Source organism: Cibotium barometz, chromosome 35, assembly GCF_041138505.1.
Source record: "Cibotium barometz isolate CiBa-2024 chromosome 35, ASM4113850v1, whole genome shotgun sequence".
Lineage (NCBI taxonomy): Eukaryota > Viridiplantae > Streptophyta > Polypodiopsida > Cyatheales > Cibotiaceae > Cibotium > Cibotium barometz.
This window is the reverse complement of record NC_141080.1, coordinates 43,329,335-43,354,548: the sequence shown is the minus strand read 5'-3', so window position 1 is coordinate 43,354,548 and position 25,214 is coordinate 43,329,335. Positions and strand designations below refer to the sequence as shown.

General features: G+C 48.3%; 1 protein-coding gene across 2 annotated transcripts in view; it reads left to right on the top strand.

Annotated features, from left to right (window-relative positions):
* The window catches only part of LOC147618471 (epoxide hydrolase 1-like), an 85,618-nt gene extending 60,688 nt beyond the window's left edge, over positions 1-24,930 (top strand). For both annotated transcript variants that reach the window (XM_086774911.1, XM_086774912.1), the window contains exons 4-5: positions 5,669-5,910; positions 24,433-24,930. In XM_086774911.1, the coding sequence (XP_086631037.1) occupies positions 5,669-5,910; positions 24,433-24,691 (501 nt within the window). In that variant the 3' untranslated portion in view covers positions 24,692-24,930. The remainder of the gene's footprint in view (positions 1-5,668; positions 5,911-24,432) is intronic.
* The last annotated feature ends 284 nt before the right edge of the window (positions 24,931-25,214 follow it).

Sequence of the window (25,214 nt, the reverse complement as noted above, 5' to 3'; positions counted from 1 at the left end):
TCCTCTTCCATAGCATGGAGGTTCATTCTCTTAGACGTAAGTTCTTGTTCGGGCACTTGTGGGGATTCCAAGACGTGTGGGATGGTTTCCTTTTCTGCATAGGCATCCTCGGTACGAGCCAAGTATGCACGTGCTACATCTCTCGGTTGCACGTGCAACTCTCGAGCAATCATTGCCATTGCATGATCCATATAAGATTCAGCTTTCTTGGCCTTCAAATGGTCATGTACCAATGGATCCTGGCGGCGGTAGAGATTCAATTCTTCTCGTTGTGCATGGAGAAGAGCCTGCATACGAGTAAGTTCAGCCCTCAAGACTATGGACTCTTCTTCTTGCATCTTCTCTTTGCCACGGAACGGCTTTCCCACATATTCATGTTCCTTAATGTGCACCATATGAGTTTGCTCATCCTGTAAAGCATTGGAAGCATGCATTTCATTGTCCCTGCCTCTTGTGTTAGCATCTCCAACATTCATTGTATGGCTGTCCATAATGTTCTAAGTGTAGAGATAGCTAGTGTTCATGGTGATCGTCTCTCACAATAGAAGTGAAAGAGAGATACCAATGTAACTTGGTTGAACACAATGCTAATCAATACACTTAAATACACTAAGATTTGATGGACACTTGCTCAAATACAAGAAGTAAATTGCTGAATTGACAAGAGACACACAATGAGCCGGAACGGCTGACCTCTCCCTCAAATAAAGTATATTGATCTTGGGAGAATCAAGTACATAGTGTCATGGGCATTTCTGACCAGATTTCCATACCAATGTATGGCTGTCCATAATGTTCTAAGTGTAGAGATAGCTAGTGTTCATGGTGATCGTCTCTCACAATAGAAGTGAAAGAGAGATACCAATGTAACTTGGTTGAACACAATGCTAATCAATACACTTAAATACACTAAGATTTGATGGACACTTGCTCAAATACAAGAAGTAAATTACTGAATTGACAAGAGACACACAATGAGCCGGAACGGCCGACCCCTCCCTCAAATAAAGTATATTGATCTTGGGAGAATCAAGTACATAGTGTCATGGGCATTTCTGACCAGATTTTCATACCAATGTATGGCTGTCCATAATGTTCTAAGTGTAGAGATAGCTAGTGTTCACGGTGATCGTCTCTCACAATAGAAGTGAAAGAGAACCTTATGCTCTGATACCAATGTAACTTGGTTGAACACAATGCTAATCAATACACTTAAATACACTAAAAGATTTGATGGACATTTGCTCAAATACAAGAAGTAAATTGTTGAATTGACAAGAGACACACAATGAGCCGGAACGGCCGACCCCTCCCTCAAATAAAGTATATTGATCTTGGGAGAATCAAGTACATAGTGTCATGGGCATTTCCGACCAGATTTCCATACCAATGCATATGAATACAGTATTGCAAACAAGTGGTTGTCGTTGTAGACTTGCAACCCACACTACCCTCTCAAGTGCCCATGTTCCCTACCATCTGCTCTCTATTGTTCCACCAACACATGGTAGCAACAATCTGCAAGAGAGCACATAGGGCAAGAGAACACTACACAGGGTATGTGATCTTGTAATCCGGTTCCTCCCTCTTGCTACTTGCTTCCATATTTAAGCATTAAAGCTTACCAATTGCAAGTAGAGTCGATGATAGTGGAAGTCTTCGCGATGGAAGTCCTTGGAGTGAAGAGATCTTCTATTTGTTGTAATTCTTCATGACAAAAGTCTTCAAGAGTATGAAGGGAACCTTGGGAAAGCTTCCCCTATGGTTCAACTTGAGAAAGGAGGGCCGAAATTAGGGTTTTCAGCAAAAGGACCAGAAATTACAGCAATAAAGAGAGCTGTTTTGCTGAATTTTAGTCATTGGGAGTGTGCAGGAGAGTGATTAGCATCCGGAATCACTCTTGGAAGCTTGAAAATCACCTTAGCAAGCTTGGAAATGGAGTTGGGAAGGAGAATGTGTAGAAAATGCAGCCCAACAGCCCTCATGAAGGAGGCGCCAATCTCTAGAGAGAGGAGGAGGAGAGAGGTGGTGAGTTGTCCAGTGTAGGTGGCAAGCAGGTGCTTTGTGGAGCAAGCTAGAGTGGACACATGGCTGGTTACTCCCTTTGTACAAAGGGGATAAAGGTCTGGGCGGTGGACATTGGGTTATGTCCACCTTGGGACATCAGTGTGTGTGAACACCCGACTGGTCATAATTTATAAGTGAGTTTTGGTCACCCAAAACTTAATGAAGTGTGTACACACTCACTTATAAAATAGTGCTAACTCCTAAGGCCAAGTTTATAACCAATACTTGCCACCTGTCACATGCCACATAACCATGTCAGCAGAGAGCTTCACGCGCACGGTTCGCGGACGGGTGTAATGAAGGTGGGAAATGGAAGAGTTTATGTGGGAAATAAGTGGGAGATTAGTAGGGGACTTATGGGATTTAAAGGGGACTATATAAGTCAACCCTGATTCATTTGTAGGCACTTTTTTGATGTGACACTCCTAATCTACTTCGATCCCTGCACCTTATCCTCTCCCTGTGTCCTCCCCCTTGTCTCTCTCTCTCCTTCTCCCCTCCTCCTCCTCCCTTCTCCCCCAGTCCTCCGTGACTCTTCCTATCCCTTCCCGTCCTCTTCATTTCATTGGTATCAGAGCAACGTGACTGGCACCTTTGCTCTGCCCGCCAACTACGGTGTGGGCTGGTAACACGATCGAAGGCACTACAGAAGTGGGGAAGTCTCGTGACGTGCTGGTTGTTCTACCGCAGCCAGGGAAAAAGCCGTCATAGCCTCAGCGTGCTGTGATTCTGCTACTCAGCTTTGCCACTCCCAGCGTGCTCAGCCAGGCTTGTTCCGCCACCTACGTCGTCAGCAACTCTCTCCGCCAGCAAGAGGGGCTGCCGATACAGAGCCAGCCATAGCCAGCCCCTCCTCCGCCGTTTCCTTCCTCCGTTGCCAGCCTAGCTAGCCACAGCGAGCCGCTCAGCCGGTTCTACTTCCAGTCAGCCTCCCCACCGCCTTCGCTCAGCCACATCGCCTCGCATCCGCCTCGCCACCGCCTCCGCCACGATTCCGGCCGCGCCTCCCATTGGCCACCGTTTCCGCCACCGCCACCGCTTTCAATTTATTCCATTCATCTACCTAGGGTCTTTTGCAACCCCTGCCCATTCCTGAAGGCAAATGGACCCACATTGCCATGGATTTCATTACAGGACTGCCTTCTATAGAGAAGGGTTGGGATAGCATATTCGTGGTGGTTGACAGGATGACCAAGCAAGCCCATTTTATACCAACTAAGACTCGGTACGCAGCATCACAGGTTGCCTGGCAATTCATTGAAAATGTATTCAAGCATCATGGTTTTCCTCGAGAGATTGTCAGTGACAGGGATGCCAAGTTTATGGGTCACTTTTGGCAGGAGTTATTTACTGCAGTTGGTACTTCCCTTGCGCCTAGTACTACTTATCATCCCCAAACGGATGGACAATCAGAGAGGGTGAACAAATGGCTGGAGGAGTACTTACGGCATTACTGTCATGACACACAGAAGTCTTGGGACAAATGGTTGGCATTGGCTGAATTTTGTTACAACAGCACCAAACACCTTTCTATTGGCATGAGTCCATTTCAGGTTATGTATGGATGCAAAGTGGGAATGCCTTCCAGGGTTGCAGACTTAGCCGTGAAAAATCAGCGAGTGAGAAATGACTTGGAGAGTATGGATGCCCTTCTGTAAGAAGAATATGCAGGATGCCCAAGCCAAGCAGAAGAAGTATGCGGATGAACACAGGAGGTACTTATCTTTTGAAGAAGGGGATTATGTGCATTTACGTCTCCATAAGAATCGATATGCCTCGCTGAAAGGTAATACCAACACAAAGCTTGCCCACCGGTATTACGGTCCCTACAAAATCATCCGCAGAGTTGGGGAGGTAGCATATCAGCTGGAGCTACCCAGAACCTCCAAGATCCATGATGTTTTCCATGTATCCTTGCTGAAACCACATGTCGGACAGCATGTCCAGGTTCTTCCTGAGTTGCCGCCTATGGATGAAGAGGGCCACATCGTTTATGTGCCAGAGCAAATCAAAGGTTTCAGAGATCATGTGCTCAGGCATAAGGCTTACATAGAATATCTCATCAAATGGAAAGGTTTATCTGAAGATGAGAATTCTTGGCAACCCGAGAGTATTGTGCAGGACTACCCCTATCTCCTACAGAGCTGATTTGGTATCTACTGTATTTTTCCCCATTTCGGGCAGCCTCATGGGAATTTTGAGGGCAAAATTCTTTGGGAAGGGATGGCTGTAATGAAGGTGGGAAATGGAAGAGTTTATGTGGGAAATAAGTGGGAGATTAGTAGGGGACTTATGGGATTTAAAGGGGACTATATAAGTCAACCCTGATTCATTTGTAGGCACTTTTTTGATGTGACACTCCTAATCTACTTCGATCCCTGCACCTTATCCTCTCCCTGTGTCCTCCCCCTTGTCTCTCTCTCTCCTTCTCCCCTCCTTCTCCTCCCTTCTCCCCCAGTCCTCCGTGACTCTTCCTATCCCTTCCCGTTCTCTTCATTTCAATGGGCGTCCCCTTACCCGGAATTACACATTGATCAAGCAAGCATGAAAACAGCATGCGATTTCAATTGCAAGCAAGCACATAAAGATGCTATGCAATGCAGCATTGGTATGGACAATCCCCGTTCATGAGACTATACCAAAATAGACGTGCTCCAGGCAAGTACACGAGTTACGAGACCCAATGGAACACCAATCCACCAAGCATTTCCGGGCATGTACACGGAGACACAAGTCCCAAGGGAAAGCCAAGTCCATAGTATCACATGAGTGGCATCAATCCTGGCATATACAACTGCCATGGACACCAGTCCAATGTACATACATGATAAGAAAGCACGGGTGGACCAATTGGGTGGCCAAATGGTGACACAGGGCCTCTGTTCCATGTATTTTTTCCATTTTTTGCTACATGTGGGAGGCTGTCTTCTTCCTATCAGCTGTATCAGATGCTGGTCGACTGGATTCCGGGCCCCGACTTGCTTTCCAACCCTGGCCGACTGGGTTTTGTGCTGGTTGTGGACATGTGGGTTGCTGTCAACTGTTTTAGTGCTGGCCGACCAGCAGCCTTTATATGGCCCCTTGGCCCCCACACTTGTCATTCTGTATTCCGGGATTTAATGGTGTGTATATAGCAGAGTTACACTAGCTTCTCTCTCTTGCATCTGTGTATTGCTCTCTACAGCAGTTGTCTTCATTTCCGCTGTGCATTCTTACATATCTATGAGCCTCCATAGCTTGGGACCCCTTATTCCTACAGTTTTCACTCATGTTGTTCACTATGAGAATAATTACATATCTATGAGCCTCCATAGCTTGGGACCCCTTATTCCTACAGTTTTCACTCATGTTGTTCACTATGAGAATAATTAAAATTGAAACCATATTTGCATTCTATCAAAATTAATGCCAAGAAAGGAGCCAATGGAAAAAAAAAAAAGGTGAAGGATGGAATGGGGAGAAGGAAATGCATAAATTATTGTTTATTTTTTGCATAAATCATTGTGTGTGTGTGTGTGTGTGTGTTTTTTTTGCGTACATCGTGCCTTTTTTTGGGGTCCTTAAGTTAACTCTCGTGTCATGATTGTCCTAATTTTATCAGGAGCCTGGAAGAGCTGAAGCAGACTTTGCTCGTGTAGGATATGCAAACATTTTGAAGAAAATAATGTTTTATGACAAATGTGAGCTACTGATTGCATCTCCCAATCAAGAGATTTCGGATATCTTTGATGAACCAAGAGATGCTCCTCCATGGATATCTCTGCAAGAGATTGAATTTTATGCAAATCAATTTGAGAAGACAGGATTTACTGGTGGATTTAACTACTATCGGGTGTTTGACTTGTAAGGCTTCAATTGATGAATGAATTTATTCTTGTTTGGATATGTAGATGAGACAACATTTTTGAATACATGTGTAGTACGATGAATTAGAATCATCCTTTAAACTGTGAATCTTGATTGCAAATGCCCCATCTACCCTGAGTATGTGCCCTAGAGCCACCAAAATTCTCTCATTGATGTTGACAGAGTTGAATATGGGAAGGATTTGACAAGAAAAATGAAGTTTAACAAAGGGCAGAAGAAGACTCTGAAAGTCCCCAAGAGGAACCATTACCCTTGGAATGAAGAAGATTATAAAGGTCTTGGCACAGCTTGGTGCCATTCAGGCTCCTAAACCAAGGAAAAGGTCTCAAGAAGATCTCCATCCCTTTGTGCGGCCTGATATGGAAATCTTGGTCCACACTTGAGTGTAGCCTATTTGGCATAAGCCAAACCTACCTAAGACATCTCTAACCATTTGGAAAACAAGGTCTGCTGGACGTCCGGGTTGCTCAATAATGGCAAGCCTCATAATGGGGGCCATACAAACATGAGCTAGCCATTACCTGCACAGTTGCAAGAAGAGGGTTGTGCATTGAATTCGACATTTCACTCGTCCTGTGTCCTCTTTGAGTACATTGCATAATCTTTTGTGTACTCGTTTGTGTGGGAAAACTCTTTTAGGGCTGACCATCTAGAGGAGGACCGTGAACTAACATTTTGGTCTAGCCTGAATTGTTAAGGTGTGGGGCTGATTAGATGTTGGCTTAGGCAGTCTCTTCATGATACTCAGATTGAGATTGATCTGAAGCCCATTATGTGGAATGACTCTATCAAAGTGTGCATGGAAGCTAGATGGGAGACAATGGATATATGTAGTTTTCCAGTCGAGATAGAAGCTCTTCCCATAGATGCTTAGAAGGCTTTCAAAGGCCTGCCCAGCATGCCTAGGAGAGGCACACCTCAGGCCGTAGAGGTTATCAAAGGAGGATCTTATGGATTGTCTTGGCTATGCGGCTGAATTTTTTGTGGTTTTGGGTCTGTAACTCCAATATGGTGGCTTGGAGTATTTTCAAGAACTGGAGTCCCATACACATCCAACGGCTTGTATTGTTTTGGTGCTTGGAAGATTGTCAGCTGACATGTGCATCTTTGAATGTGGCCATTGGGGGCCCAGGAACACGTAGGAAAACAACATCGAGGGCCTCTTGGTGGGGAAACCTTCACGAGCGAGAATGGGGGCATGGATGTTATGCCCATGTGCAAAGTGTTCCGCACGAAGATCCTCATGGTCCGTAGCTAGACCCTTATGCAGCTTTAATTGGGCTCTTGTGACATTGGTAGTGTTGAAGAGGATGGCAGAAGTGGGGCATGTGATGTGTGGCATATGTGGTGTTGGATGATTCAGCACATCATGGAAATGAGGTGCATAGGATTCCTATGTTCGAGTATCTCTGATGGTCGTGGGTGGTCTCTTTTCTTCAAGAATGTGCCAAGCATTTGAGTTGTCTACGCTCAAGAAGAGTTGGTACAACTCCATCTTGCATTTGGCAAGGAGCACACGCTTCTTTCATGGGGTAAGGGGGCGAAAGGATCTTTGCATTTTACGTGTGGAGATCCACCCGCCCACCCACCTACCCACTGTTGTAGGAGGTGAAGCTGTGTATTCATACCATCCATTTTGTGGCTAGGAGCCCACAGGGAGCTTAGCGATCGAACAAGTGGTATGGGGGGAACAGGCTGAATCATGGATGATGGAAGAGAGCTGTGAAGTGAGGGCTGAAATTGGTAGTGTGAGATGAAGGTCAGAAAAGGGCAAGAGAGATGATTCTCATAGACATGGTCTAGATCATGATGGAAATGAATGTGGGTGAAAGTGTATACGAGGGGGATAAGGTGCAGGTGGCAAAGGTGAGCAAGAGAGTGAAAGTGAGGTATGCGTTATCAGCCCCAATGGGTGGTGATGGGATGGCAAACTCTTAGATATGTCACATAAGAGTACGAGATCCAATCAAGCAGTGCTTGAACCCCCTTCGTGTGGGAAGCAAGTAAGGCTGTCCAATGTGGTCCAACAGGACATCCCGTTATAAGTAAGTACCATATGTGGTAATGTCCTATGTCCTGAGATGACCATAGGGGCCCCATCTTTCTAGGGTCGGTGTGTGAAAGCATGACTGAATCTGAATAGGAATCATACATATGCAGCCAACAGGGTGGCAGTGCAGCGGTGTGGGTATGTGACTCTTTACGGGGGGCTCATGAGTTTGAATCCCTGCTGATGCACCCCTTGGGGTGTGGCGTTGGCCATGACAGAGTACTGCCTACAGGCGGGCACTCACTTGGCACCTATGGGTGGAGAAAAAACTCCTCCTATTAAAAATCATACATATGCACCTGCATCCTGGCTGTTTTAAGGTCCCCAACAGGAGGATGTCTCCCTGTTGGGAGAAGTGCAAAACGTATGCAAACAAAGGGGCATATGGAGACTGTCCATCCTGCAGCAAATCCAGATGTCTTGGGTGGGAAGTAGCACACTGCAATATGTAAAATTTGAAAGCTAGGCATGACTAGCTTATCCACATTAACTAGGCCTCCTCATCCCATATGACCACTGTGAGTACTTTACACAGGTGAGACCTAAGTAAGCGTGCTACACCTCTTGAGCCACATACCCCAGTTTGCCTCCTGTAAGGAGTCTCATATATACCGTGACACCTCCAGTAGCCCTCTCTTAGGGCTCTGACGATTCTTTGTATAGAAGATGATCTTTCTCCCTATGTAGGTCTCGGTAAAGCCACTTGGGTTGGACCATAAAGTCCCATTACGATTCCATGTGGCCATGTGAAGCACACCTGGGGTCTCATAGACCCGTCCCATCATGTGGCGCACCTCTCCTTAATGCTCGATGGTGGGCCAGGATCTCCTGAATCGGGGGCGGTGGAGCTGGGGGTGGCCAGGGTCCGATGGGACAAGGGCATCTAGCTTTCTGGAGTGTGCTGACTCACATGGGCCTGCTGCGAGGGGGCACTGTGGTATAGGCTCTTGTATCCATTGTGGTGGGCTCTGGTGTCTCCTTATCCACCCCTCTAGGCTGGAAAAAATTGGTGATGGTAAGCTGAGAGGACTGTTGGGAGCAAGGATCTTTGAGTAGTGACTTCTTAGTGTTGATTGAGCTCTAATAGGAAGAGTCCAAGGCACCTCTGATCTGGGTACTCCGTGATCCGGATAAGGGTCAAAAGCCCTTTCTAAATAGACAATGAAATCTCCCTCTGATCTCATAATAGACTAGGCAATGCCAACTCAACCCCCGTCTGACAGAGTCTACATGTCCTGTCCTCTCTGGGTATACGCTCAGCTCTGCTAGCCCCTATCCTCTGTATATGGGATGATACCCTAAGCTGGCCACTGGCTATCCTCATAGCATGGGACATGAAGACACGAGATAATCTGGTCTTTGTATGAAACCATCTGCTGTGAAACTCAGGAAATGATCTGTGTAGTAGTGCATCTTGGTAGAAAATGGGCCTGGTGTGATGCATGTGTTACGTGTGTATAGTCCCTCTAGATCGTATCGGATCACCCATGTCTTCATGTGTAAGCCTAATGTGGGGAATCTGGATCAATACTGAAATGGAGGGATCAGGTCCATTGGTAGTCTATGTGCCTAAAACCAAGTGAGTCATGTGCTGTACCAGGATGAATGCTCTCCTTTGGCTGCTATTTGCTGTGATGACTGTAGTGCAAGTTGGGGGAGTCGAAGTGGATCCATCTCTCACCCTCTGTATATAAATGACAATGTGGAACAGGGCCTCCATCAACACAAGAGCCACAGAAAACTCTGCCTGGATGATCTGGTGGGGGACAGATGATTTGCTGTGTATCATCCGTGATAACATCACGATCAGAGGACGCTCTATGCGCTGCCAATCTGCCGGGGAAAAATCTGGTGCCCATAAGGGAGCTGCATACATAAGTGCCATGGTGACTAGGGTGTCAAAAAGCTAACCCTTCATCATTCACTGCTGAAAATGCGCTTGGAAACACTGCCTCTCCAATAGGGCTAGAGCTGCATATCCTCTAGTGTGTCTGTCCTCTGCTGCCTGTCTCATAGAGAAGCGTTGTAACATGCAGACGCTTACAGACAGGATCATACTTTGATAACCCAAAGGGTCTATGAGACCAAAATGATGTGTACATAGTGTCATGGATGAAATAAGAGAAAACAACAGTAAACTAAAACTGAAAACTGAAAGCCAAGATCTCAAGACTCTGAGATTATAAAAGATGAAAATTCCTTTTCTTTTTTTTTTCAGAAAGGAAACTTCTTAAGTATGAAATTTTTTTACAAAATGGAGATTTCACACCAAGCAAGGTGGAGATCTCAACCAATCAGGAGCCCAGTGCTGCCAATAGGGTTCCGAATGAGAGGATGTGAAAACGATACCAATGCCCCACTCTCTCATACACTGGCCGCGCTTTCTCTCCGCCGCAGCCCTCGAAGATCCCTGGATTCTGGCCGAGGTAGCCATAATGGTGTGAATAATATCACTCCAAATCTTGCAAAGACACTGAGAAACAAGAACGGGAGTACCCTCAATGGCCTTAGTGCATCCAGCCTTCCAGATATTCCAGGTTGAGATGCTAGCAATAATCTCCCAAGAGCTGTCTAACCTTTGTGCCGGAGGGACAAAGTGTGAAAGTGGCAAATCCTGAAGACAACACTGCCGAGCAAAGATGAAAATTCTAGATCCCACTATGCGAGGTATAGGGTACAATAAGTGATGGGATAATGGAAGAGCTGAATAAAACAGCCAGTCAACCCTGTATATCAGGCAAGGGGCCCTCATCCAGGACATCGTGGGTAATACAAGAATGCTGCGTGCAGATGAAAGAAGCTGTGGCGAATGTGTGGAGTATGGTGGTGAGTTGTGTTGTGAGGGTGGATAGGGGGACAATAGGTTCCACATCCTGGAGTTGGCAGTAGATGTGGTTGGAGTAAACAGGGTCAAGCTCGTGATCAAAGAGGACCTGAGTGTAATGTGAGATGGGGGGGGTGGTGTGTAGGTAAGAGTGAAAGAGAGGTAGGCATGGTTAGCTTCAAAAGGGGGTGGCGGAATGGAGAAGTCGGGGATAAGGTGTGCCAAAGCCGGAGATCCCATAAGGTAGTCCACAGTGCTAGTACCTCCTGAGCGAGGGAAGGAGGTGAGGGCGCCGGAAGAGGGCCATCAAGACATTCCGTTATAGATAACGAAGAGAGAATGAAATGAAATGATATATTAACATCTCTAAGAGGCCATAATGGCCTATGAGACCAAAACTGAGAGAACATCTGAAGTTGGTGTCTCATCAAAGAGAACAACCAAACGAAACGGAAAAGTACAATAAACTGACTATCTTACAGTTATAAGAACTGTAAGTAAGACTCCTAGATGATACTGAGTAGAAAATATTGGAAAATGTATATCAAGTAGATCCATGTATGCTGATCAATTGAAGCGCTGCCCTCTCCTCAGATCAAGCATCTCTGCCATGGGGCTGTCTAGAATGGAGAGGTTGTAGAAGCAAGGTAGGCGCCTCCAATGCCGAGCAATAATGGCTTTGATTTGGCGATGGTGAGGATCTCGTGGTCGGGATCCTGGTGGGCGTGGCCGATGAGCACGACATAAGACGACTGCTCTATTAGTGGTGACTCCCTGGGTGCGTGGCTGGTGCCCTAATGGCCCGATGGAGGAGGTATCAGGAGGTGTGTGGACTGGGTTGTTGGTGCTGGTGCTAAAGAATCAGTCAGCATCCTCTGTCTAGGTACATCATGGCTCGGTCTCCTGTCTGCCAAGAGGGCCTCTCTGTGTCTCTTGAGCTCAAGCAGGAATAATCCCAAGCATCTCTGATTCTCAAACTCCATGACCCTGCGTAACGGCCCAAAACCCTCCCGGAAGAGGCAGTGATATCTCCCTCGGATCTCATAATAGACTGTACTTCGGCAAATGTAGTGCTCCTCTGTCTCTGCCTCCCAGTAGCATAGCGGACAAATGCGGTCATCCGAGATCTGATGCACATATCGCCCTGTCTCAATCCGCAGCTTGTGTAATGAGGTCCGGATCTGTCCAATGGCACAACGTATCTCATTTGATAGGTGTACATCCATGTACGCAGGGCAGGTGATAAAATCATCTGGTGAGAGGTGCAAAAAATGGCTCTTGTAATGAGCCATTTTCGTGCCTTAGGGCTCAAGGGGACTAGTCCATGTGCTCTTTGTGTCCACTCTGACGATATCCATCCTAATCATGCAGTTCTGCTCTGAGCGGGTGAGATCCAAAAATGGACAATCCAGGCTGTACTGAAAGGGTGGGAGTGCCTCTATCCGCAATGAAATCGATCCCGTCAAGTGGGAAGACTCCGTTGGACACCCACACGCTTAATAGCACAACTTGAAAACCACAAATTTGAAATGGACAACTTAATACAACTTGAAATTGAAATGAAATGAAATGGAAAGATGGACACCAGCATTGGGGCCGGAACGGGCCGACCCCCCCTGAATATATGATATATTTATTGGGAGTATTTAACAAATACAATGCTCCATGGGTTCCAAGAACCAGATGATGTCCATGTACATATGAAAACAGTACCAAACAAATAGATTCGAAGTCGACGTTCGAAGTAGATGCTCGAAGCAGAATGACCACTAGCGTGGTCCAATCTCTACGGTCCTGTGCTTTCACTGGACTCCGCCGAGAGCGCCTCACTGGTGTTCCGAGACCACGCACAAACAGGCGCTCTCGTACTAACGCTTGGCTCTCCCGATCTCAGCACCTTTGGACCGAGGTTCGCCAATAGAGCTTGGACTACCCGGCACCGAACGGGTGTTGGCCGTATAGGGAGTCGGGAATCCCTTATCAGATTTAACACAAAATACTTTACTTAAATCTGAAATTCACTTACTTGTGGATGGCAGATAGAGGACCAATACCCGTGGTATTTGTGTAGAAGATGTAGCCACTTAGGAGATGTGAAGTCCTCTTGTAGTCGCCAGTGGAGAAGATGTGCAACAGAGAGGCAGCCTTAGGAGAGATAACACCTTGTTGAAGAAGCAGCCACCTTCTTGGGGTGGCACAGCCCCTCGTAGAGAACTTAGTGCAGCCACCAAGATAAGTACAACCGCAAAGACCACAGCCACCTGCTGTGAAAGGAGGAGCACCCACTTGCAAGGGAGGAGTTGCCTGGCTGCAGTGTGGAGGAAATAAGGCGTGGGAGAGCTCAAGCACAGTTGCCTGAGGGCAGTGTTTTGCTGACTGGAAAACAGGCTTACAGCCACAGCCGCCTGTAAGGGCATGCGTAGCCTGGAGAGGTGCAGCCGTTGGCTAGGGGTCGCCTGCAATCTCTGGAGGTACAGCCGCCTGTAGAAGAGCATGCGCAGCTAACAGTAGCATAAACAGCCGCCATCAGAAAAGCATGCGCAGCCAGCAGTAGCATAAACAGCCGCCTTTGATTTGACTCAACCGGCAGCAGGCGATGAAGGCTTCTAAGCACGTCACTCCTTGCAGAGATCTATTTGCCAATTTGCAAGATTCACCTCCAGGTGGCATAGTTATGTGTGCCAATGATGCCTCTTACTCCATTAAAGGCATTGGCAATGTGGAGCTAACAGCATGTAATGGGGATAGCTTTACTCTTTGTGACACTTTATATGTACCAGGCATTAAGAAGAATCTCATTTTTGTTTCAGCCCTTGCATTATCTGGGTTTAAGGTTCAGTTTTCTTACCATTGTTGCTCAGTGTATAACAGCAAAGGTTCAGCTTCTCTTATGCTTTCTGGGACATTATGCAGTGGCTTGTATAAGCTTGATATATATGACAGGAGTACTTATTCTCATGATGCTATGCTTGTATCCACCTCCCGTGTGTTGAGTGACACTGAGTTATGGCATGCTCGGTTTGGTCACTTGAACTTCCCATCTCTTGTACGCTTGCAGAAGCAAGGTATGGTGTCAAATCCCCATAGGATCACCTCGTAGAACACTCCTGGTACAAGACTCGAAACCTGCAAACAAACCAAACAAACATGAAGGGGGTGCAGGCCTGACTCACCTCCCAACCTTGACAGCCGTGGGCAAGCCCACAAGTCTTGGCTGTCCCCACCGAGCCACGAGTTGAGCTAACTAGATGGATGTACCGACCAATCTCTACCTCGTGACGTCCCATACCGACACGAAGCTACCCTCGCGAGCCTCGAGCCTCGAGACTGCTACTACCGGCCTCGGCTGCATTAAGCAAGTGCACGTCTGTACTAGATCCAGGCTTCTGACCATAGAGCTCTCACAAAGACTCGCGAGACTCTATGAACTAATGACTAACCTTGGCCACCCTTTTATAGGCTCTTGGCCAGTCACCGGGCATCCACACTTGGACGCTTGCCTGTCCATACTAGGATGCCCGCCCGTTAGTCTATCCCTAACTCAGCTCGCCACTCAGCCTGCCTAGCTCCAAGCTTCCCCAAACCTCGAAGCTAGTCTTGTGTGCATGTAGCACACGGTAGATACACACTATGCACATGACATACTCCCCTTCCTCTAAGAGCTCACTCCTGAGCTCACTAAAAAACCAGGGTAATCTCTCTGAAGAGTAGTCAATGTCTCCTATGTAGCGTCCTCCTCAACACGATCCTTTCACTTGATCTTGTATTCCGTGATAAGTGTATTACGCAATATTCTTTCACGAAATCCAAGAATCTTTTCAGGTTCGTGTGGAACAACTGTCATGTCCTTGACATCTATGATTTCTTGAGGAGTAACTAATTGGTCTGTTCCGCCCAGTACTTCCTTAAGTCTACTGACATGAAATGCAGGATGAACTTTCACATGAGAAGACAAATCCAATTCATATGCGACTGAACCAATCCTTCGTGTAATACGAAATGGTCCACAGCATATAGGAGATAATTTCGGAGATTGACCTGTCCATAAAGTCTCGGAATCTTTCGGAACTCGCGAATACACCATCGTTCCTTAAGAGAACTCTCTGGGTGAACGATATCTTTAGAATAAAATCTATCTCTGTCTTGAGCACTTCTAATAGATTTTTTTTTTCCGAGAAAAGATCCTTTCATTAGTTATATAAAAACGCCCGTAGGGCTACAAAAGATCTCTCCTGCTCCTAAGAGAGAGAAGAGCAGCGAATACATCATGGCAGCCCGGGAAACTCTCCCTAGGTGCTGCAAAATACAAGCATCAGTACAAAGAACTGAGCGGCTAAATCATACAATAGGGGGGGGAAGAGCCAAACAGGTGGCCTGTAGTGCCAACGGGGGGATCCCGTGTGTAAGGTGTAGAAAGGGCCACAGCGCCAAGTGGTGTGAAAGGCCTGGCGCCATAAGATCGCCTCATCCGGATGCGGTCGTACCGTCCTCGCAGGGTGTGGATCAACTCCTGCCAAATCCCCCGTACAGTCTCTGCTGGTGGCTCCAATCTCCCCTCAAAGGCCGTAAAGCACCGGGCCCTCCAGGTGAATCAGATGGTGAGGCTGCTAAGGAGCTCCCACGTAAATCCCTCTTCTGTGTCCAGCTGGCGGACGAGAAATCCGGTGCCGGAACCAGGCGAGGCTGGCCCCTAATAAATCTGATGGCCTGACTGCCCTGCTCCATCTCATAGCCCATAGCAGGCCCTGACAAAGTCGACCAAGCAGCGGCTCCCCACGTAAACATACCCTCTGGAGAGAGGGGGGCCAGAATACGCAGCATCCGCAGCCAAATCTGCTGTGCCTGAGGGCAGTCCCAAAGGCAATGTCTCTGTGTCTCCATAGGGTGGCCGCATCGGACGCAGGCCGCCGGAAGACCGCTGTAAACAAGCCAAGTGCCAACTGCTGAGCCCCTGTGGGCGACCAGCCACTGAAAAGCCGAGATCCTGCGGGCCTGCCGACTAGCCCAGAGCCGAGCCCAGAAATCCTCCAGGAACTCCTGTGAGAGTCCCTGCAATCGCCAATGCCCCGCTGCCGCTGGAGAAACCGTCCTCCTCGCCGTCAAAATATGCCGTCCCAGCCGAACAGTATACTGGAAAAAGGTGATCTCTGTGGCCTCAAGGGATGCATAAGGATCATGCCACTCGTACTCCCCGGGGTCCCACTGTAGCCGGGCCAAGGGGCGCGCTGCATATGCCCATATGCGCCAATCCGGGAGCACATCAGCAAGGTCGGGGTCAATATGCCACTTCCGAGAAGCAGTAGCCACTACCCGAATCCTCTGAAAGGTGCACTCTGCAACCAAAGGCGACTCCACCTCCACTCTCTGGAGTCTGCCCTCATCCTGAATCTCATAGTAGAGGCATCTGCCATCCTCAGTGCTAGCTCTGACAGCAATCAGGATCTCCAACTGTGTAAAGGCTCCCATCCACCGTTGGGCCACTGGCTCGAGAGGCGTGAACCACTCCTCTGTGAGTGCCTCCTGAATATCATCCCTCATAATCAGCCCCCCTCTGAAGTGACTCAGCCTCTCCACCTGGATCTCCTCTGGTAGACTGCAGAAAGCCTGCCAGTCTCCAAAACTACGAGCTGGGCCTGCCGCTAAAGGTCCCCAGGCTAGACGAGGCCGAGAACCCAGCATATGACCCTGCTCCGTGCGAACCGTTGGGCTCCAGATGAGCGGCTGCCTGGCCCGCTCCTCAACACAAGAAGGAGGCCGTTGAGAGAGCCCCGGTCTCAGCAGCTCCCAAGCTCTCAGGATACTCAAAGCAAATCTGTCCTCCCATCCTCTACTGAGGCCTGTCCTCCTCATCTCTATCAAGATCCAGCGAATCTCTGGTGCCCAAGTACCCCCTGCAGGGGGCGCCCGAGCCTGCAGTCGCTGCAAGAGGAGCTCTTTCCAAGGCTCAGCACCTGGAAGCAACCCCCGAACAATAAGCTTCCCCAATAAGGCTCTACTCTAATCGACTGGATCTATAATGCCCAAACCGCCCTGAGCCAACGGAAGTGTAATAACTGCCCATGCAACCTTTGCCCGAGCTGGCTGACCGTCCCGCCCAGACCACAGAAAGTTCCTGATCAGCCTCTGTACCTGGCTGATGCAAGAGCTCGAGAAAATCCAGCAAGACGTAATGTACCACATGGTCGCTAACAGCACCTGATTTGCCACCACCACCCTCCCAGCCAAGGATATTCGAGCTGTACTCCAATACAAAAGCTTCTTCCGAATGCTCAGAAGAAGTGGGGCAATCTGCTGCTCAGGTGACAAATCGAGGCCAATCTGGCATCCCAAATACCGCACTGCTGTGCCTGGAGGAATCCATCTAAAACCGGGGTCCGGGCTCCATGCCGGAGTGGGAGCACTACTGATCCAAAAGGCCACTGTCTTGCGCCAATTGATCAATGCTCTCGAAGCTGCACTAAAAACCTGGAGCGACTGCTCAGCCCGAATAAGATTGGCCTCTTGGTCATGCAAAAATAAGCCCGTGTCGTCTGCAAACTCAGCATCAAGCAAATCCTCCCCCCGGATTGGGAGCTGAAGTCCTCTCAAACCAACCTCCTCTGCCGTCAAATACATACTCATAGCCTCCGCAAAGAAGAGAAAAAGGAAAGGGGCGAGAGGACACCCCTGACGAACTGATCTGGTCAGCTCAAAACTCGGCCCCCGTCCTCCTGCAATCAGCACCTGGCTGCGAGCTGTGGAATACAGAGCTGCCACCCCTCTGATCCATCCTGGCTCAAAGCCCAGGCGAAACATAGTGCCCTCTAAGAATCCCCAATCAACTCTATCGTATGCCTTCTCAAAATCGAGAAGCATCACGACCAAGTCCTCGCCAAGATAAAAACTCCCCAGTCACTCTATCACCAAGCTGCGTCCACTGAGAGGCCTGACGACGATAGTAAAACTCATGTCTCTGCTCCTCTACCTCTCTAATCTCCTGGCGTGCCTGGCTCAGCCGGGACGCCACCCACTCACATGCAGGCTGCTGCTCCTGAAGGCGCTGTAGCGAAGCAAGGCTGCGTCTCAGCCGTTGCTCCCGCTCACGAATCTCTCCCAGTCGTGTCAAAGCTGCAGCGTGTAGAAAAGAGCTAAGATCAATGAGTCCCTGGGCACACTGGCCCGCTGCATCCTGGTCAGAGCACTGACTATCATGCCAGATCCTCTCAATGTCCTCAGCGAGACTGGGATCTGCAAGTACCCTCTCTGGGATCCTCAACTGCGAGCTGGGCTCCCGTGTCCCCTCCTCCAATGTCAATATAACTGGCGCATGATCTGAAAATGAGGTGCCAGCGAGAATGCCGACGGAGCCCCCTCGCTCCCCTAACCAGTCGCCCACATAAAAGCGATCAATCCGTGATAGATTAGTCCCTCCCTGCTGGCGATCCGACCGAGAGAAACTAAGACTGTCCTGAGATCGGGAGAAAGCCCCATGCTGCCATGCATCAGTGATCCTCAGTGACATGCAAAACCGGTCCCAAGCTGCAAGCTCCGTGCCGTGCACTGTAACATGACTGCCTCCCACCCTATCTGCCGGGTCCTCAAGCATGTTGAAGTCTCCCCCAACACACCAATGTGCGGCCTCTGGCAGTGCATCTGTAACCTGAGTCCAGAACTCTGCTCTGGCACTAGCATGATTGGGCGCATAGATGTTGAGCACACCCAATAGCTCATCATGCATCCTCAGAATGACATATTGTGCTCTACCAGGCACAATGATCCCTCGATCCACAATGGCCTGCCGCCATACATCTGCAATAACCATGCATACTCCTCCCTGTCCACCCAAAGGACCAAACCCTGCAGACCAAAAAGTGTCCCATCTACCAGGCATCAGTGAACCATATCTCCAGATCCTGCTCTCACCCAAGTGGTGCTCCTGCATCATCAAAATGTCAATGCTGCCACCAACCAGGCATCTCTGAAGCTCCTGCCTCAAGCAACCTCGATAGCGTATAAAGTGTGCTCCGCCAAGGCCCTGTACATTCCATGAGATGATCCTCATGGATGCCCTACTGAGGTGGATGCTGTCTCAGCCGTACGGTGGGCCTTCGCAAGCGGCTTGGATGGAGAGTAGTCCCCATCCGAACGACTGCGAATCTGCCCACCTGGTGTACTGCAAGAATCCCGGATCAGGCGCCAGTGGCTGTGGCCCATGGCGACTGCCTCCTGCTCTAACAGAGAAACCTCGTGTATACTCACATATCCAGGGTCGCGTGCCAAGTCTGCCACTATGCGCACGACCAAATGCCGAATCCCTGAGGTATCCACACTCCCGGGATCCAAGAAAAAATGAGCCAACTCCCAAAGTCGGCCTATCACATCTGTCACCTCCAGATCGCTCATGTGGTGAGAAAACTCAACTGCCTGAGTCCTCAAAGTGCTGAGAGCGAGCTCTAGAGTCCACTCCCGGTCACAAGGTCCACATAGAGGGAACGAGAAGGCCACCGCTGAGTCTAGTGCCTCCTCCCCGCGGGCCGGAGGTATCACTACATGAACTCGAATGGGTGCTGGCTCATGGGGGCCCTTTGCTCCAAAAAGCCGTGTGAAGGTATAATCAAAGGCCTCCGAGCGCTGTCTAATGCCAAGGCGACTCAGCCGACTGCGGATAGATGAAATCCGTGAGGCCCTAATCGGCATAGGTCTCCTCTGTGATGCTCGAGCGAGGTCAGTGCTCAGCGCTCTCCGGACTGCAGGTGAGCGCCAGGGAACTGCCAGGGCCTCCCGGGAAGGTGAGCCGGGCGGAGGGGGAGGAGGGGGAGGCGAGGGAGTCCGATGCGGCCACCCTATGGAGACACAGAGACATTGCCTTTGGGATTGCCCTTAGGCGCAGCAGATTTGGCTGCGGATGCTGCGTATTCTGGCCCCCCGCTCTCCAGAGGATATGTTTACGTGGGGTGCCGCTGCTTGGTCGACTTCGTCAGGGCCTGCTATGGGCTATGAGATGGAGCAGGGCAGTCAGGCCATCATATTTATTAGGGGCCAGCCTCGCCTGGTTCCGGCACCGGATTTCTCGTCCGCCAGCTGGACACAGGAGAGGGATTTACGATGGGAGCTCCTCAGCAGCCTCACCATCTGGTTCACCTGGAGGGCCCGATGCTTTACGGCCTTTGAGGGGAGATTGGAGCCACCAGTAGAGACTGTACGGGGGATTTGGCAGGAGTTGATCCACACCCTGCGAGGACAGTACGACCGCATCCGGGGAGACTCGGATGAGGCGATCTTACGGCGCCAGGCCTTTCACACCACTTGGCGCTGTGGCCCTTTCTACACCTTACACACGGGATCCCCCCGTTGGCACTACAGGCCACCTGTTTGGCTCTTCCCCCCCCCTATTGTATGATTTAGCCTCTCAGTTCTTTGTACCGATGCTTGTATTTTGCAGCACCTAGGGAGAGTCTCCTGGGCTGCTATGCTGTATTCACTGCTCTGTATCTCTTATGAGCAAGCGAGATCTTTTGTAGCCCTACGGGCGTTTTTTATATAACTAATGAAAGGATCTTTTCTCGGAAAAAAAAAATGGAATGAGATAAATGGACACCAGCACTGGGGCCGGAACGGGCCGACCCCCCCCCCTCAATATATGATATATTTATTGGGAGTATTTAACAAATAGAATGCTCCATGGTTTCCAAGAACCACATGATGTCCATGTACAAATGAATACAGTACCAAACAAAAAGCTCGAAGTAGATATTCGAAGTAGAACGACCACTAGCGTGGTCCAGTCTCTACGGTCCTGTGCTTTCACTGGACTCCGTGGAGAGCGCCCCATTGGTGTTCCAAGACCACGCACAAACAGGCGCTCTCGTACTAACGCCTGGCTCTCCCGATCTCAACACCTTTGGACCGTGGTTCTCCAAGAGCTTGGACTACCCGGCACCGAACGGGTGTTGCCGTGGAGAGAGTCCCTTATCAGATTTATCACAAAATACTTTACTTAAATCTGAAAATTCTTTTACTTGAAGATGGCAGATGGAAGTCCAATACCCGAGGTATCTGTGTGTAGCTACTTGAGTGGGACACCAAGATGTAGCCACTTGAAAAAGGAAGACGCCGCCTATGGAAAGGAAGTGCAACCTCATGCAAAAAGGAGATGGAGCAGCCGCCTTAGGAGAGATAACGCCTCGCTGTAGGAACACAGCCACCAGTTGTATAGGAGAAGGTGGCTCAGCCTAAAGAGGCGTGGAAGAGCAACCAATATAGTCGCCTGGCTGCAGTGGAGAAGAGGCAACCGTCTGAATGCAGAGCACAGCCGCCGGCCGCCTGGCTGTCACAGTCGCTTGGTTGCAAGGAGGAGATGGAGGCGCCTAGTAGCCTGCTGTAGACAGGCGCACAGTTGCCTGGCTGTAGTGGAGAAGGGGCAGTCGTCTGGCTGCGAAGCACAGCTTGCAGGAGATGAAGCGCACAGTCACCTGCTGTGGTGGGCAGTGCAGCTTATTTGGCTACCCGTCTGGAGATGCACACGCACACAGCCGCCTGCTGTGGTGGGCAGCTGTCTGCTGTTTAGGCAGCGCAGCCTACTGAAGGGGGCAGCCGCTTATTGAGAGGTGTAATGTCTGGCTGCAGCCTGCGCAGCTGCCTGCAGGAGAGAAGGTGTAGGCGCCTGCAGTAAACAGGCGCAGCCAACAGCAGTAAGTACAGCCGGTTCAGTAGGCGTCTGTTGGAGAACAGAAACGCAGCTAGTACAGCAGCCGCCTGGGATTACGTGCGCAAGGGATGGACGTCGGCTGATCTCTTTTACCAAGATGGTGGAAAACGATCGCTGATGTGTCTACGATGGAGGTGATGGCTTCTTTTTATAAAAATTAGAGTGGAGTAAAACCATAGTGTTGGCTGGCTCCCCACGTTTGCATGTGGGCGGCCAGTTCCATGGTTGGTTGGGTAGGTGACCATGCACCCACCCCCACACACACACAAGTCAAGTGTGGCTCCCCACCTTGGCCCCTAAGTGGGTGCCCAAAGGGGGTGCCCACTTTTAAGTGAGTGTGAACAAATAACCTTATAAAATGAAAGGTTAGAAATTAAACTATTAAACCAACATGTGCGATATACTTACCACCTGTTCACATGCACCAAAACCCGTCAAAAGATAGAGCAAACTTCATGACTCACTAGTAGGCGTCCCCGCTCAATAAGTAACACGTCAAACAGGCAAACACAAAAATACAAGTCATGCGAAAACAGTTTCAAACATGCAAAACATGAGTGCATGTGCAAACAGTATCATGGACATATCTCCCGTTCATGGAACAAGTACAAAATATCTGTCGGCACAAAAATGGCACGACGTAAAACATAAATCCTGGTCTTCCTATGGAGTGACAGTCCCATAGGTAAGACACAGTTCCAGGCACGAGCCTCCCTATGGAGTCACAGTCGCATAGGCAAGACACGGCACGAATACTGGCTCTTTCATGGCGTTACAATCCCATGGGTCGAACACAGTCCAGGTCATACACGGGTGACACCAGTCTGGCTCCCGTCCATACGACACCTTCCTGCTAACACACGGGTGGCACCAGGCTGGCTCCCGTCCATGTCAGCAAAATACTGGCCTCTTCACATGAGACACCGGCCTGGCCTCAAGTGAACGAGACGCAAAAACTGGAGATGAACCAAATGGTCGGCCAATTGGTGACAGTAGAATTCTTCGAAGGTTGGTCCGAAGACTCTCCTTCTGTCGTGCTAGCCATCGGTGCGAAGAACTTTTGTGCTTGTTCCCCTGCTTGGTAACGGGTTTAGACTTGGAAGAGACCATTGTATCATCATAGATACGAGGGGAATGAATAGCTTCATCCAAAGTTTTGCATTTGTTGTTTTTAACCTGTAAACGGTACGAGTTGGGTAAACCGGCTACGAAGAACCCCAAAAGAGTAGTAGGATCCATCTTCGCAGCTTTCATCTGCAAGTCCCTGAATTTTTGGAGGTAGACCTCATAAGTGAGGTTCTGCGAGGTCATGGTCAAAGTAGCAAACCGGGCAACAATATCATAGTCATCCTCTTTCTTGAGGAATTCTTTCTTAAAGACTTCTTCGAATTGTGCCTAAGTCGTTGGTTTAGGGTTGAGTTCTTTCCACCAAAGCAAAGCTTTGCCTGAGAGGAAACCTGCTGCTAATTGGATCTTTTTGCCATCGTCATATAGATGAAACTGAAAATTGACTTGCCACTTATGTAGCCAAGTGTCCACTATCTCTTTGGTACGTTGCTTTTGCTCGCCCCTAAACTGTTCCGGAGTAATATTGGAGCCTAAAGCAAATGCCAAAGTATCCATACCTGAAAGAGTAGATAGGGTAGTGGTCAACAAAGAGACGGAAACCTGCTGCTAATTGGATCTTTTTGCCATCGTCATATAGATGAAACTGAAAATTGACTTGCCACTTATGTAGCCAAGTGTCCACTATCTCTTTGGTACGTTGCTTTTGCTCGCCCCTAAACTGTTCCGGAGTAATATTGGAGCCTAAAGCAAATGCCAAAGTATCCATACCTGAAAGAGTAGATAGGGTAGTGGTCAACAAAGAGACGGAGTTCTGTAAAGCCTGTATCTGCGCGGCAGTTTGTGCTTGACGTTCCGAGGAAGAAGCTTTGAGAGCAACTTTAAACTCTTGGAAATCTGATTTTGAGACAAAATCGTCGAAAAGATCGCCATCGGTGGCTTCCATAGCCAGCAGGTCTTCACGTTCGGGAATGGGCTCCAACTCGGATTCTTGGGTTGACATCTTGAAGAGGGCAAGGTGAGAGAAAAGATTGATCTTGCACAAATAAGAGTGCTAGAGAGCTTGAGAGCTTGAGAGATGTGTCGCAAGAAGCCCGCTTAAGGGGAATATATAGGCTTCCCCAAAAGCTAACTTAGCTTTTTTTTTTGTTTTTTTGTTTTTGCAAATATATATATATATATATATATATATACGTATGTGTATATATATATATATATATACATATACATATGTATATATCTTGGTATAGGCTCGTTCTTGACAAGATTGCCTCTTGTTATGTTCATATTTTATGAATGTAAATCTGCAAAATGTCATCTCTGATGACTCTCAGTTCTTGCCTTGATGGTACATGGGGCTGTCCAAGATACTGATGTGGTGGCAAAGGATCTATAGAGAGATCATGTACTTCGTTGCTCTGGTGTACCAACAATTCTCAGCCCCTTGTGATGCAAGAAGCAGGGACAAGGACAGGGCTACACCATTTAATGGTTCCAAGCTCTCGTACCCTATGTATGTAAGTGACCAAATGAAAGAAGGCATCTACGTGGAGAGGGTGGACTGCAACTAATGTGGGTAGTTTCTGCGTATGAGTCATGGGAGAATCATGACTTGTAGTCTTTCTATTGAACTTTAATCCCACCTGAAATCTGCAGCCCAAACAGTTATTCATTCACGGCTGCTGGTTGAACAACGTCTTCAAAAGACCCAAACAGTCTACGAGACCAAAAAGGTAGGACAATGTATCCATGATGAATATTGAACCATGGAAAAGAAAAAACTGTGTGAAATCAGTTACAAAAGCAAGAGCGAGAGAGAGAGAGAGAGAGAGAGAGAGAGAGAGAGAGAGATCAAGGGAATCTTGATTGCAGGAATTGGGAGCTAATGGCACCTTGGTCAGGAGCTCAAGTTGTCACTCCAGCCCTATTTATAACAGGAAGTAAAGATATCGTGTATGCTTTGCCTGGAGCACAAGATTATGTCACAACTAAAATGAAAGCATTCGTTCCTAACCTTGAAGGAGTAGTTGTGCTTGAAGGTGCTCACCACTTCATGCATGAAGAGATGCCTGAAGTTGTGAATGGGCACATTCTTAATTTTCTAAATGGGTTTGACAAGTGCAAGTTATAAGATTTAAGGCCATGTGCTGTATATCAAACTATTATAGAACATTTATCTGGTGGGGAATCATGTAAATGGGGCATATATTCTGATCTTTTGATGTTCTCTCTTACTTGTTCTTTACCTTTATGTAAACCAAGGTGATGTCACCAGGGCTACTATTTTCTTGTCAATTACCTGCAATGATCTCCACCCCATCAACCTTGGTTGTAATTTCCTACCGTCAATGATAGTAGGCCTTCGTGCAAGACTCTTTGTGAACCTTGAGTCCTTATCTTAGCTTATAAACCTTCTATCAAAAGCCTTCATCTCCACACAACATCAATCGGACCAATGCTCGAAAAAAACGGCATTATAGTGTAGCCGTTATTTTAAAGAATTATTTTCCATATATTTTAGTTATAAAACCGGCATAGCCGTTATTTTAAAGAATTATTTTCCATATATTTTAGTTATAAAACCGGCATACAGTGGAGACTTTGGAAACAAAAACCGGATAGATTTAAGTGTTGTATTTATTTTGATTGGTTGA